A 16,207-nucleotide genomic window follows, 5' to 3' on the forward strand; every position below is an offset into this window, starting at 1 on the left:
GTGAATTGCATATGTACGGTTCAGGGCGTATGAGACCCTAAGCTCCCTAGGATGTATGCGCCCAACGGTTGGATACTTCCTCGGCGTGCTGGGCTCCCTGAAGAAGAGCTCAATTCTTTCAACATCCCACCGAAAAGAGAGAATGATATTATTGCCCAATCATTTGTCAAATGTTCTTCCAATTGCTTTTTGCAACTCCTATTTTATGTGTTTTCAATGGGCAGCGAACACCTTATGGGATATCTAAATCAAATGCAAGCCACGTTGAACAACATAGACTAGACTACCAATGCCTCAGTATTCTTTGTGGGGTTTGGAAATGGTGGTTATAGGAGGCAAGATCAAGACAAAAAACATGGGTCTTCTTCAAGAGTTCAAAGCTAGTTTGCAATTGGGACACACCACTGGATAGAGGCATAGACAGATTCGAAGAGAGAAATCAAGCTTACTCCGAATCTTGAGGATGTTCCTTGGCATTGGGATTGTTTTAAAGTTATGTTTAAGGTTCACTTGTGTAGCACTGATTTTCAAAACTTTGTTATTAAGAAATGTGACAATTCAGTTGTGGGGTTTGTTCGCTATTTATCTCAGTAAACTATTTGTATGTTCTCTTTCGGGTTAATTAATTTTTCTTTTGGAAAAAATAAAAATAAAATAAGAAAAGATCTCTATTAGGTTGAGTGGAATCTGCAGCCAGACAAATGAGCAATTTTCCACAAATTACTTCGACAAGAAATAAGTTGACACATCATGAATCCATATGCAAAGCAAACTCTAGTAGACTGATATATATTATTTCCACTGAATTTCTTCCCCTAAAAAAAATATGGAAATGTAATTATTTATCAGCCTCTACAACTGATTGAGAATCAAGGAAGGGAGGGGGACAGCAGGGGCACAATATCTGCAAATTACAACAATCAACAGAGAATGAGAAATAAATAAGAAAAAATGTATACAAGATATGGAAAATGCCATGTGATTTGTCCTTAAGGGCTGTCTAGCAACTAAAATATAAACACAACACTGTCATGAACTCTAGACTTCTGGTTCTGAGCCACACATTCAGAGATCCACATCAGATTCCTGATCTCCTGCTCCCGCAACCTCATGTATGCAAAGAAAACACCATAGTGGAACTGCATATTGAAAAGAGTACAAACTTCCAATCACAATGAAGAAATACTTTGTATGTGAATAAGAAAAAAAAGCTTCTTATTTGCATGGAAATCCGTTCTACTGAACTCTTTCCCCTTAGGCTTTGTTTTGGTTGTAAGGGAAAGTAAAGGGAAGGGAAGTGAAATTTAATTCAAAACTAAAAAATAAAATTTAGTAATTATAAACCCACATGATTATTTCACTAACTCCAAGTCATTCCATTTTCAGCTATTAACTTCCACTTTCCTTAGCATCCAAATTCTTGGATTTGAAAAGTAAATTAAAAATTACATCTAATAAGGATCATTACTAAATATGGTAAAAAAAATTAAGCAATTCATACAATCATGTAGGGTAATAATTAAAAAAATTTCCCTTTTAGGTTTGAAATTTTGCCTTAGGTCTCTTTTACAGACTTCTATTCTATATTATAAAAATATAATAGAAACAGCAATTTATGTAGTGTCCCATAATTATTGTAGAATGATCAACAACCCTAGAGTTTTAAGTTCACAAACTATGAATTGATGTTCTGTTATTCAGAAAGCATGTGAGGGGCTTGGGGAGAATACCTCAGGGTATGACCTTAGAGGCTCACATGTCAAGGAGAGTACCACACGATATACCAAGGGTGCTGGCCTCGTATATTAGTAGAAAACAGGGTTCCCATTGGTTATATGGGAATCAATAGCCCCCTACTCTAAATTTTCATTTTTTAATTTGCTTCAACCAAGACTAATTTATCACATTTATTTATTTTATGCCTTTCATGCATTATATATAATTGGCTTTACACAACCATCACAGGCAATCTACACACCGGTGGGGAGAGGGGAGGAAAGAACATATTGCGCAGGGGTGAAGAGGAATTCGATCCTGGGTCTTGCCCACTAAACATTGAAAGGGTTTCGACTTCCTTAGAATGTAAAGTTATTTCCAATGTGATGGTCGAATGATTAAACAACAAATGCTGCAGAGATTGCATTCATTATTGACAGCCTCATGAACTGCCTGCATTCAGGATCAGGGCAATCCCGGGGCTTTTTCAGTGTTACCCTCATCTTGAATGCAGCGTCGTTGATAGGCAATCCCCTAGAAGAGGAGAGTCCTCATGAATCTGGTAGTCCTAGGTCTACACCCTTTAAAGTGCTGCTGCACAGCGAAGCATACATTTGCATTTCAAAAGTGGGAATCATAGTTATCTAGGTGTCACCTAGGCACCGAAGCGTCCAGACCCACTCCAAAGCATTGGGTCACCTAGAAGCCATGACAACTATGGTGGGAATGGAATTGGATGGTTGATGTCTGAAATACATACCTGTTGTTCAAATGCCAAGCAGAGCCTTTTCACCTCTTCCTCGTAGAAGGCCTTGTCCAACATTTGGCTCTCCCCGTAAGACATTTTAGCAAATATAGACTGGTAAGGGGGATATTTCTCCATGACAGCGCGAACCTACAATAGAAACACACAAAGAAATGAGCCAGAAACATTACACACAACATCCTTCTGTTTCTTTTGTATTGGGGAGGGGGGAGGGGGGAAGATGACACAGCTATATATCTAACAAGTCAAGATTGTTTTATTCAGAATTGAGGTCGTTGGTTAATAGGATAGACACAAACACATGCATATCGGTAGGTTTTTTTTTTTTTTTTTTTTTTTTGGGGGGGGTGTGGGGGGGGGGGATGGAGGTATGCCATTGACTATAAGTGCTCAGTGCTACCTCCTCCAAAATCATAAAAATAAGATAATCTGCCTTCCAAAGGTGTAGTCTGATATTACTGTTACACTAATTCTACCCATAATTCTTTCATCCTACTATGAATAGAATATCTTGGTAATATTTTCTAGTTAATTATTCCATTCTGTCTTGTTTCAGGTTACCAAAAGGGTCCTTCTAGAATTCATAGTGCCTAGTGAAGCATTACACTTCACTATTTTTCACCTGACGGTACATGAGCGGATCCATGTGATAGAGGACCATATACTCATCTCAGTGATATATTTTTGCCTAGAATAAGTAAGAATTGGCTCAAATTCTGATTCAAAGTTTCAATAACATTATAAAATTTACACAAGAAAAATATAAAAAATGGGTTACCACCCAATCACATTCTCTCTCCTCCTGACACACTCTCCTCCCTGACACGTGGGCCCCATGTTGACGAACTGTAGGTGCCCCCTCCATGCCCCAATTGGTTGGGTGTGGGGATTCCATTACACGCCACCGTAGACCCCTCCCCTATAAAAATACAAAATGACATCTTTGTAATTTTAGCTACTTCTCTACTTATTTTGAGCTGAAATTGTACCAATGAGATGGCCACCTGGCTCTTCATCAAGTGGACCCACCCAAGTACCGCCATGTTGCATATAGACAAGCGTAATGCTTCACTGGACATAGTGAAATGCAGTTTTTCCTAAAAGAAAAAGCTCTCTAAAAATATGATGCAGAGCACTTAGTACATATTGACAAGCATAATGCTTCACTAGGCATGGTGAAATGTAGCTTTTCCCAAAAGAAAAAGCTCTAAAAATGTGATGCAGAGCACTTGGTACAATATTATTTAGATGAAGATTTCATTGTGAAATATATTAAAATCAACCTGTGTTGACTATTGACAGAACCACCAATATGGTAGTAAAGACAAAGGAAATAAAGCCTTCTAATATAATCATGAACACATACACATTAAGAATGTAACCTTTCCTTCTGTTTCCTTTAAATTAGAGTTCAACTACTCACAATTAGTCAAATTGGTATCAAGTGCAATGCTGAATGACAGGTAACATACCCAGTCAAATTTAGGAAAACAACCATGGTTGCAATTGCAAACACTTAGTTTCATCAAGCAGTAGTACATCCCTCACAAGATTCGAAACACAGAATGTGCAATGATTAACTTTTCCAATTTAATTAAAGAAACTTACCTGGTCGATGTCCTCACATACAGCAAGTTCCTCATGGCCGTAGGGGTAGCTGTAAATCAAAACTACGATCATCAGAAAGGTATTTCAAGGGGGAAAAAAGGAAAAGAAGAAGCAAATCAACCGTTGAATGGGGAACTAAAAGAAGTGTATACAGTAAACCAAAGCTAGAGTAAAGCTTCCTGCGATCATCTCGTGTCAGTTCGGTGCCGATACTGCACAAATTATAAAACCACATGAGATGACAGGGAAGAATTTACCAACACAAGGAGGTATCCAAACACAATAAGGCAACATTACAAGAGAACAATATCAGAAACTAACCACACAAAAAAAATACCATAAAATGATTTTACCTGTTGATTGTGATATTAACAGCTCTTCGATCAGCTTCAAAAGCTAGGAGGTCAGACATGATCTCACCGGTAGCACCCCCAAGTTTCTATTTGAAAATGTCATGTTAAACTGTGAGAAAGAGAGTAATGTAGGCAAATCCCAAACCAGAATATCCATCAAGAGACTAGCACTTACAAAATCACTAAATAGCATAGAAACAGAACAGCAGAAGAAGTGTATATCTTAGAACAGAATATTCAGAATGGTCTAGAAACCTGGTTGAGTGGTCTATTCTGATAATAGAGAATAACAAGTTATGCAGAAGTCCTAGTGCTACTAGGTAAACAAGTAGCAGAACTAGAGCTGAGTATTGATCAGAGGGAGAATGAAATCAAAAGCCAGTGTGTGAAATTTGAAGTAAAACAGATCAATGTATGAAGAGATGAGAAAACAACCTTAAAAGAAAATAAGGGAACCACAGATTAGAAGAAGTAAATAATCAGAAGTAGGAGGAAGAAGAATAGTGAAAGAGGAGAGGAAGGAATGGTCGCACCTAAGAAAAAAGATGAATAAAACTAAGAGGACGGAGATCAGATCTAGAATACCAATCCCGTATGCACAGCTCAACAACTCTAAAACTCTTGAAAAACTTCAATCGCTATTATCAAATCAAGTCCAATTCAACAGGGGGGGGGGGGTTTGCATACATGTATAACCATTTAAATTTCCTAAACTAACCCATAAAAGGACTCATAATCACTCTTTGAAACTGATTTAATGGAGTCAAAACAAAACTCTATCTAGCTAATAAGTATCCTAACCAAAATCCAAGTCTTTTAACTTAGCAAACCAAGACTCTTTCTACTACTATTCCTGTATGCATACTTAATCCCCCCATATATGGGCCTTATAAATTAGGTCCATTACACCAAATAACCCATAAACAAGTAGTCCAAGGCCCATAGAACCTATCCATGGCCCAAAATCTGGACTTTCTAAGCCCAATAGAGCAGTCTAAACTGCATGAATGAGAGAGAGAGAGAGAGAGAGAGAGCTATTAAAACTCACTTGACAAAACCTGTAGAAATCCTCAAGATAAGCCTTGTAAAGAGTGTTCCTCATAATTTCAATATTCATGTCGTCCAAGTCCTAAGAAGCACAAATGAAAGACAATCAAGAAACATCACAATAAAAATACAAACTACTTGTAAGGACTCAAGGTTGTTGAAGTAACAAAATCCTCTCCCAAACAAAATAGGAAATAAGCATGGCATTCATTACAATGTGCGATAGCAGATTCCAAACATTTAATGAATGGAGTCATGATAGCAAGACAATAAGCAAAACTAGTGAAGAAAACCTGATAAGAAGGCTTCAATTGAAAATATTTTAATTTCTGAATATTACATCAAACAAAAATATGCAAATAATCTGCCTATACGTATTCAGAGAAGTATGGAGCCAATTAGAAATAGTGTCATCCTTCCATAGATGTAAGACTCTAATTTTCTGGTAAAAAAACAGAGGCAGTTGAAATGAAGTTTTTTTTTTCTGGTATCAGAATCACATGGCTAATCTGCCAGAAAAAATTCACGCTAGAAAAGAAGGCAGTCGATAATGTCAGCACCTCAGACGTAATGCATTCAGAGAAGTATGGAGCCAATGGTGTGTCAACAAGCACCAATCTGTAAAGCTCACGCATATTCTGCGCAACTGCAAGTGTAGCAATACTGAGAAGGGAAACGTATAAGGCAAAATGTTCATATGAAACATTAAAGCATCACAAGTAAACAAACAGCAGGACAGAGATATTACCTATCAAACATACCCAAAGGATGGCATTTCTCTAATAGTTCCTGCACGTCTCTCTCATGCAAGGTACCAGTAACAATAAGGACAACATTGTCAATCATGTGACCATACCTGCAAGGAACAACAAAAAACTAAATTCATCGTACAAATCAGAGTTCAGTCTGTAATCGATCCAAGCTTATAAAACCTTTAAAAGTTGGATGATCAAGACTAGATGTCCCCAAAAAAAAACCCAGAGATTTGAACCCTCAGAGAGAGAGAGAGAGGCATACGTGATATATTCTAGAAAGGTTGATAAAGGCTCAGTGGCTTGGCATAACATGTGCTTGTACTCATCAACCAATTTAAGGGTACATTTCTCCACAATAGTAGTTGTATGCAGGGGTGAAGGCTCTGCAAGAAGATTTAAAGAAAACCAATAGGCTTAAATAGCATGTGTCTAAATCTAAAAAATCTCTTTCACATGGACAGTTCATGTACCCCACAGTTACCCTGCTGACACAACATGACATGGATGTGGGCAGGGAATAATTGAACGAAAAGAACCCCCAAATAGGACAATTGGGCATAGCTCCCTTCTTTTGACACATTAACCCTCCTTCTTGACACATTTTTTCCGAGTCACACACCTATACCCGTTTTTTAACACATATCCCATGGTCTAGGTTATGGGAGACAAGTGGATCCAACTCCTTGAACATACCCATACCTGAACACACTGAACATAGGTAAAAGGTTCTAAGAAACATCTGTGAGTATTAGATGGTGTAAGAAGTATACAACAGCCAAAATGTGATATCAAATACACTAGAATGGGAAAATATGACCAATTGTGGGTGCCTTCGGTATTTGAAAGTGTGTTAACAAATAATATCAAAATCCGTTGGAACTAAAGTTAACAAGTTCATTTATCTACAAACCAATCTGTAGTCACTTGGTAATGCTTGGAAGCAATATTGCCCTTTTTTCTTCAATGCTATTGCCTATTTATCTCGTGCACTGAGTATGCCCTTTTTAATATGAATGTAAGACAAGTATGTTTTACAAGAATTGCACCATTATGTACAGTTCAAAATACAACAAATCGGCTGAGATTTTGGGAATGAAAGACAAATCTGCCTTGAAAAAAATAAAGAGCATCACCACAGTGCGCGAGCGTCCCGCTACTGCAGGGTCTACTATACAAATGATTAAAAGGTGATTACCTAAATAGTTTTTCTTTATTTTGGGGGGGGGGGGGGAGAAAAGGTTGTTTCACTCTCAAAATGGAACTCTGCAAGGTGTATGTCAGAGTAGAGTTTGCCCACCCTTATGGATGCAATTCACAGTCCAAAAGGTAGGGACCAAAATCTGGACATGCTGTACGGATGTATTAAAAAAAGAACTCATATTTAAAACATAAGTAAACTAAAAGTCACATAATTTAAAATTCTAATAAAGAAATAATGTTTATTTTGTGATTTATATGAGCAAAAGGGAAGCTAAGATGTTTATAAACCTAATGAATAATGATAATAAGATTTATACACATAGAAGTTGTAGGAGTTATTAAAAGCAATCATGTTAAGTTTGGGTAGGCTTTAACTTAAGTGTACTAGATTCAGGAATCACTTCAGGAGGCTTTATAATTGTAGCAAGATCCATGAATGTATGGACTAGGGACCCAGGAGATACTGATTTTATCCAACATGATCAGGTTAATTAAAAAGTCACAGATTAATCAAGTTCCTCTAAGTGATTATGAGCACATTATGTAGCTAAACTTTAACACATCATTATACACAACTTCCAATATAGATTAGAGATTACTAGCTTTCTCTTATTCAAATATTCAACATTAACATCAAGGTCTCGTCAATCTCTCACACACGTGCTGCCAAAATCAATGAGGCTGGAAATTGACCTTCTTTTAATACATTTAATTAGTCTTCTATATTGTCCCTAACTGCATCCACAAACAAAAGCCCCTGGAATATGTGTAAGAGAGATGTTCAAGACGGAAAATTAAGTAAAAATCAATAGACTGGATTGACAACGGAATCAACTCATAGAGAGACGCAAAGGTGTAATTCAAGTTAAATTCCCACTTCCTTAGTCACTAAGAAATGAAGTATCTAAAGAGAAAAAAACAAGGTAAATTATTTCATAATTCGGTTAGAGAACTCCCGTAATCCAATTAGGTCATATCATATACAGCAAAAACGAGAGAATTCCATGGAATTGAATATAAAGTTCCAAGTCTCCAACAGAATTTCAACCACATCAAATTAGAAAATACATGTATTTCAGAAAACAAAATTCAAATCAAAGAGCGGACAAGACAGACTCACCGTTCTGCAGATAAGGACCGTACTCAGTGGCGGAGAGATGCATCTTGATATCGTCTAGGGTTTCGCATTGGCAAAGATTGTTGTAATCGGCAGCTGTGAGAAGGCCAGATCTGTGACCTCGGACAATTGCTTCAAGATATCCGCCATGAACGTTGAAAGTGAGAGCTTCGAATCCGTACATTTTCTCAGGTGGATTCGAAGATCAACGAATACAAGAAAGAGTAAAAGGATCGCAAGAGACCAGGCGATCTAAGGCAAATGAAATGATGACGCAGAAATGCGACAGAGATCTGAAGAGAACCCCTCCGATTAAAACCCCAATGATGCAGAGAAGCAAAATGCAGGGTCACAGCAACGAAGGGGGAATGGACAGATAGAGCATCCGTCAGAGATTAAACTCATTGCAACGTAGAGGGAGAGATCTCTTGGGCAATTTTTTATTCCTACAATCACGAAGATAACCCTCATCTTTCTATAAATGACGGTTAAGTCCTCTATTCAACGGCTGCTCCTACGCACGTAACTAACGGTTAACGGTGTGGGTCCATGGTCCGGAAGTCTGACCCGATTTACTGACCCAACACAAACGGAAGGGCTTTCCTCCTAAAACAACCTTTTTTTCTGGTCAAGCCTAAAACGACGTCATCATACCTTGTAGTAGGGGTGTCAATTTCAGGTCCGGCCTGGCAGACCCGATTGAGCCCGTCCAAATAAAGTCCGGTCTGGCACATTTACTAACTAGGTGATCCCAGTGTATGGTCCTAACTTGGCGGGCGCCTGAACGGACTGACCGATTTCAGGTCTAACCTAGTCCGACCGGTTACAGCCCGACCTAGTCTGACCCTTTAACTTGTAAACTTTTCTATGGGCTTGGGCCCTGTTTGATTTATTGACCAAAATCTGTTTATAACATTAACTTTCTGTCGAGCTGGGCCTGATGTATTGGGTTAATGACATTAACTTTCTGTTGGACTGGGCTTGATTATTGGATATATTTTTATGATATTTTTTTAGCTTAAATTTATATCATGGGACATGAACCAGGACCAGGACCAGCACGAGTTGCACTATTTCTAATGAATCGATTATGTTGAAACGGTTGGAATATTCAAATTTACTAGTGAAGAATAACTTGGAGGGAGACTTATATATGACTTGATCTGCTTGTATTGCTTAAGTCTTTTTTTTTTTGTTTTTTTTGGGTAGAAAGAGAGCTTATCTCTTTGTGGTCCACATATTTATAGACCTTAGAGATATTTATTCCCATCATTTTAGTGGGAAAGGTTTAAATGTATGGAGTGGGTTTCCTACACCAGTAGTGTGGGAAGCCATTTCCACACTTATATCTTACTTTGCTCACGTGGCATGAGTTTAGGAGCCCATTCTACAGTGTTTGTGTAGGAAAATTTTATAGATTTAGACATAGGAGAATATAGTTGACATTTGGCTTTTATGGATTCATGGGCCTGTAGGTATGGACTTGGGCTATTGGACTTAAAGACATGGGTCCTAACTTAGACCCGCAAATTCAATTTTGGGACAGTCTTGGTTTTTGACCTTCTGGGCCCAAATAGAATGAGAAGGGCGTTCTTTTTTAATAATAAAAGTGAACAAAGCTAATATTCACATCAACATATTAGAATTATTATATAATGGGGAAGCGCCTTTGGGTATGGTGGTGGCTGTCACTGCAGTAGAGTGTTGGCCTAAGTCCAAGGAAAGGTCGCTTGTTTGACTGTCCCCCCTCCCCCCACCTTTGGCTGCCTTTCCTTGAGTTGGGAGGCCAACCCCTAATGACATATGGGCCCTGTGGCGAGTCATAGGGCTGCGTGAAATGATTGATGAGCCCCGATGGAAAAGCGGAAATTTCTGAGGATATGGTGATCATTTCGTGTGGCCCTGTGTCTCAGCGAAGGGATCACTCGTGGCACACGACTTGGTAGCCCCCCCACCGCCCCAAAAAAAAGAAAGTTAAGATATAGTGCAGTTTTAGGAAAACCAATTTGGGCCATGCCTAATTCCACAGAGGTGGGCTTGGGCTGGGTCAATTTATGATTGAAAACAAACTTCACTTCAACTATAAATATAAGTTTTTATTGAACCCAGCCCATCTACTTAAGGATAGACAGACCCAAACTCAGGCTGGGCTCGGGCTTGCCCGGGCAAGTTATGGTCCCTAATCTTGAATCTTGATATGCATTTGGCCACTGAGATGTATGTGGGATCTTTTATCACATGGATTAACCCATATATCGTGCTCGATTGTGAGCAACCAGTCTTACATGCACATATTCTCCGAGGTTTATTGAAGTCCAAGATTAAAAGAAATGACATTAATCCCAATCATCAAGACTAAAAGAAGTGCCTTACACTCTAATTTTTATTTGGTACCAGTAACCAAGTTTGTATGTGAAAGGGTCTTATAATAGTAATTATCACAAGGATTTTAGTTAAGAGCTTCTTATCCCAATGACCAACCTCGTTGGCAGGTTAGGAATCAAGATGTAAGCATTCTAAAGCATGGTTTGAGCCATTGATGAATTGAAATCGGAGGATTCCGATTCAAATTGATTGATTGGTACTTGTTTCTAGGGTTCAGGCCGATTTGATTGATTTCCGACCAATTCCAGACGAATCGGAATCTGTTTAAACCGAACCCAATCCACTACTTGAATCATGATTATAATATAATTAAGTGCATCTTTGTCATCAAGCGCAGCTTTGATCAAAAGTGAGACATGAAATCATAATATCCATAATCCAATTTAAGCTAGCTAACAAGACTTGCTTAATAATTGAAAGTTGAAACTCAAGAGTGTCTCTCTCACTCTCACAGAGAAGCAAGTGGTTTTGCATGTCTTAATAAGACATTACTTGTGTCTAATCCGTGTCTCTTATTATGGAGAAAGTGATAAAAAAAAGTGTGTTAATGTGACATATCTCCCTTTCTTTAGCTATTAACGAAAATTTTCTTTCATTCAATTATGGACGAAGAACGCATATGAGAAAGAATTTATTTCTTTTGTGTGGAGGAATTCAAAGTAAAGCGTCCCTTTTCCATTAAAGAGAGTGAGAGATATCCAAATTAATCCAATGTAAACAAATACCTTCTACATGTTTTTGACTTTTAAATCCTTCATCATTTGCTTATGGTTTTCATCATTTACTTTTTTACCACTTATTTTATTCAATTTTTTATAAAGTCATTTAATGCAGTATTTAATGTAGTATTTATGCACGTGAAGGGGAGAGAACGCTGATTGGGCCTCTAGTGCTCGTGCTGGCCAATGGGAGCGCACGTGCAAGCATTGACATGGGTGGAATTTTTGTCTTTTCATGGGGGCAGGGTAGTACTGTGTCTACAATCACGCTGGCTATGCAATTAGGTGGTGTTCTTTTTCCCTTATGTGAAGTGATAGAATTTACCCTCATTGAAAAAAATGTGTTATACTAAAAGACAAAAAAGTAAGGTTACGATTTTTTTTTCAACCCATTTGTGTTACAACAAGATCCCTCCCCCCAACACGCACACGCATACATGCATGTGGGAAAAAGAATGCTACTTGACCACATGGCTCCTGCACCCAAACATAAGAGTGTGCAAAAGTATCATCATGCCCCCATGAAATATAAAATCACATCTATATCAATGTCCTTGCATGCACTCTCATTGGCTCCATACGGCCGTGTGAGGGGAAAGGGATTGTGAATTCATTAATAGGGTGGCTTTTTATCATTTTGGCACTCTCTTGTGAGAGGAGAGATAGGATCTTGCACGGTGTACAATTGTCCATGGAATCTTTTGCTTATATATATGGATAAAATTAATGTTGTTGTTCTATATACATGAGCACCAAATATGTTACAGTATCACTATTATATCAGTTTGTGCCACATATATTGGGTAGGGGGTTTGAGTAAACATATAGCAATTTGGATCCTCTATTGCCGACCTGTTCGGTAGGATCATGTTATCCAGACACAGCGAGGCGTGCAATGACTGCCTCCTCACCTCTGCCCGAGTGATAGTAATTACCCCAAAAAATGTTTACCAAAAAAAATTTATCACAAGAATAAGATCACAACGTATGAAGTGTTTTGATTGCTTTTAATATCTTAATTTCTTTACAAAAATATAATCTTAATTAAATAACATTTTTTGGTAAATATCTTAATTTAACGTTTGATCACCGTCCTTTATACATAGACATAACATGGCGATTGATCTTTACAGGTCGTCTCTAAGAATAATTAATAAAAAAAAGGGAAGAGATCTTTGTCTGATCATGTAGTGCCAAGAATAGTGCGGGGGCAATGAAAACGCATATAAAAGGATCTGTTTAAGTGAGATTTTTTATTTCACTTGAAACCGAATAGTTAAATCATGCGATCTTGTATCTGGGTGCAAGAACCATGCGATCAATTAACATTCTTTTCTCTTTTAAAAAATTGTTTTTCAAATGCATTGTTGGAGCCCCGAACGCCATCAGGTACGGTAGGCCTTCCCTCTAGGCCCTACTGAAGCTGAATCCCTATATATATTGTTTCTCTCATTCTTGTTTGTTTATTATAGGAATTAGGTAGGTGTTTTAGCAAAAGGAACACACATAAAATACATAACAATCACATAAGATAATAAGATACGACAAGTAGGTGTTTGCTTTCCTAATCATCATTTAAGTGGTTATTATTAACTCTTCATGTTTGCTACGTGGCCACATACTTGCTATGTACACGAGTCTTATTATTCGTAATCGTGCCTAAGAAGAGTTAATTAAAAAACAAAGATAATGTTAATTAAAATGGTTGGTAAGGAACGATCAACCACTGCGCATGCTTTCATGGAATCTTTGTACGAACTTTACTCATTACCCTTTTTTTTTTCCTTCCACAGCAATTTCTAACATTTTTTTGACCAAATCAGAATATTTTTTTTCTTTCACAAGAATCAAAATATTTAGTTTGAAACAGGCAAGTTCCCCAAATAAAATTAAAAATTTAGAATTGATCTTGTTGGGAGAGTGCTTAATTTAATGGGTTTTGTTAGCAGAAACACCATGTGGCAGTGTGGCACCAACTTTCATAAATCTCTCATAGAAGTCCAAACACATGAATCAAATAAAAATAAAAACAAAAAAATATATATTTTTTGGTAAAATTGGAGATGTGATTCTTAGGACCAAAATATAACAGATTTGCTTAAAAAAATATTTCAATGAGTAAAAAAGAAAGGGAAAAAAAATAAAAGACCAGTTTGGAGATTCATATATGTGTGGCCAGAATACTTCTCGTTAGAATAACTGTACAGGATAAGATAGAAAGAGTGTGTGGACTTGCACAATCCACCTAAAAGAGATTTTTTAGCCATCTAAATATTTGTTATATGACAGGTGGGGCCTAAATTTTACGAATGGGTAGACCCCCAAGGTTCTTTGCTCACATTTCAAATTTTAGCTTAAATAGAGTTAGTCAGGTGGTAAAATAGAACTTTGAAAGACTAGTGCAGGGCCAATGAAAATGCATATAAAAGGATCTGTTTAAATGAAATTTAAGTATGGCCAAATGTTCTCTATGTCCAGTGTACAGACTAGGCCTAGACACATGGGGTTGTGCAAAATGACCACCTTGCCCCCTGAATGGCCAGCCCATGTGTCTGGGTGGAGACTACATTGTGGCACAGAGAACATCAACCATTTAAGTATTTAGGTTTAATCATAAATAAAGAAAGAGGATGGTGTTACTCAAATAAAAAAAAATATAATAATAAATAAAGGGGTTGCACCTGGAGTGCTATTTAATCGACATATTCCTTTAACACTAAAAGAAGCAGAAAAAAAAAAATTTATATAGCAGATTTACAACTAGCAATGATGTATAGAATTGAATGTTGTCAGTAAAAAAAAAAAAACATATAAACAAACTTAGGGTTACTTACAAGTATGGCTTCTAATAGAATTGATTGGAGAAAAATAATTTACGTAACCGGCCTCATTTGATTGGGATAAGACTGGATTAGGTTGGAGAGAAAATTGGTTTAAACTACGTAGATCAAATCGTATCATTTGATGGTATAGTGCCTAATCCAATGAACTTTTAAGCTATTAAATTAAGCATGCAATCTCCCATTTGATTCTCCATTTCATGAAAATGAAATGACACACATATCATCTCTTGATTTGTTTGTAAGCCATCCTACTATATAGCTTGCAAGTATTTTAAGGTTCCTTCAATGAAGATATCTTAAAAGAAGGATAAACCGATAAGGATGGATTTGTATGTGTATCATTAAATATTTTACCTTTTTCTTTGTAAACAAAATAGGGCACAGTCTGGATCTTTAAAGGAAAAAGAGGTATGGTCTCGCTTTCCTTTGCCATTCAATTTTATGGTATCTGTCGTGCTTAGGCCCCTTCTTCCCTTCTCTAATGAAAGAGTCCACTGCTAGTCTGTTTTACTATAAAAATTAAAGGCGAACTTTTCATCGCCTAGTTCGAACTGAATGCGATGTAATCAAATTTATGATTGACGCCGTAGTGAATATAAAGCTTACAGTGAAAGTGATTTCTAGAAAACTAATCATGAAAATATAGAAAGAGGAATAAATTGCCAAACTAGTCTTTATAAGCTTTAATTAGGCCTTCATGCTCCTACCAGGCGCATGGTGTTAGCATTCCTTGTAGAATTATAACTATCATGAACCATGCATTGTTGCATTCTATTTAATTAGATATTATAATTAGTATATAGCACCTATTAAGGCAATAACACTTTCTTAAAGAAGAAATTAAAACTCCTCTCGACAAAGAGGATTGTCCTTGGAAGATTATTGAAGAATTGTACATTTGTCTTTTAATCATTATATTTTCATAGGTTGAAATAATTCAAGCTGTTTTGTTTGTACAAATTCTAGTCTTGTGGTCCATTTGGTTGTTTTCTTTGCGGACCAAGATCTTCTGCAGTACCACCGGGTGTGCGGTTCACATCCTGCGGCATAGCAGAGGCCACGTGGCACACATGGTACACATGGTCTCTATTGTGCTGTTGGATGTACACCGAACACCCGGCGGTACTGCAGAGGAGGTGCACATCCGACGGCACTGCAGAGGATTTTAATACTTACTTTGTTATGGTATCATTTATTTTTAAGCTTTAAGGTGAAGAGGCTCAATTAATAATATATAAAAGCATTAAAGGTTATCGTATTCGGTTCCTCTCCTGCCATGGTTGGAGGAAAGCCAGGTCTACATGGCCTGTGCACTCCCCCCCCGCGCGAGCGCACCAAGAGGACAATTTTTCTTTAATTTAGTAACTAATTTACATTACACAAAAAGAAGATCAAGGGAATACAACGCTACCCAATCGTGCATTAGGCGTAGCGACCATGTCTAGATAAATAATCATCTTGGGGCGCCTGGATGCCTAGAGCTTGACCGCGTAACATTCTTTCCCCATAAGATATATTTCTTATCATGGAAATATAAATAATCTACTTGATCGCATGGTCTCTACACAAGCGTCTAGGCCAATAGGAGAGTACGGTTAGGTATCTACCCAGGGGCAGAGGCGTCATCTCATAGTGCCATGTGAGAGGGCATAGGAAACACCACCAAATAGAGATCTTTTTTCCATTTATTTTTTTAGT

The 16,207-nt window shown here is 37.5% G+C and overlaps 2 protein-coding genes across 3 annotated transcripts in view; both read right to left on the reverse strand.

Annotated features, from left to right (window-relative positions):
• Positions 1-761: 761 nt before the first annotated feature.
• Positions 762-8,949, reverse strand: LOC122654400 (V-type proton ATPase subunit d2-like). The gene is made up of 10 exons (XM_043848475.1): positions 8,566-8,949; positions 6,508-6,628; positions 6,239-6,346; positions 6,051-6,153; positions 5,492-5,572; positions 4,444-4,529; positions 4,243-4,302; positions 4,091-4,139; positions 2,477-2,611; positions 762-1,139 (listed from the first exon to the last, which is right to left on the reverse strand). Exons 1-10 carry the CDS (start codon positions 8,744-8,746, stop codon positions 1,008-1,010), a joined length of 1,056 nt encoding a protein of 351 aa, XP_043704410.1. The 5' UTR covers positions 8,747-8,949; the 3' UTR covers positions 762-1,007.
• LOC122654399 (delta-1-pyrroline-5-carboxylate dehydrogenase 12A1, mitochondrial-like) overlaps positions 6,939-16,207 on the reverse strand; it is a 28,747-nt gene continuing 19,478 nt past the window's right edge. For both annotated transcript variants that reach the window (XR_006331904.1, XR_006331903.1), the window contains exon 18: positions 6,939-6,944. The gene's annotated coding sequence lies outside the window, so the exon portion shown is untranslated. The remainder of the gene's footprint in view (positions 6,945-16,207) is intronic.

The sequence above is a fragment of the Telopea speciosissima genome, chromosome 3, assembly GCF_018873765.1.
Source record: "Telopea speciosissima isolate NSW1024214 ecotype Mountain lineage chromosome 3, Tspe_v1, whole genome shotgun sequence".
NCBI classification, from domain to species: Eukaryota; Viridiplantae; Streptophyta; class Magnoliopsida; order Proteales; family Proteaceae; genus Telopea; species Telopea speciosissima.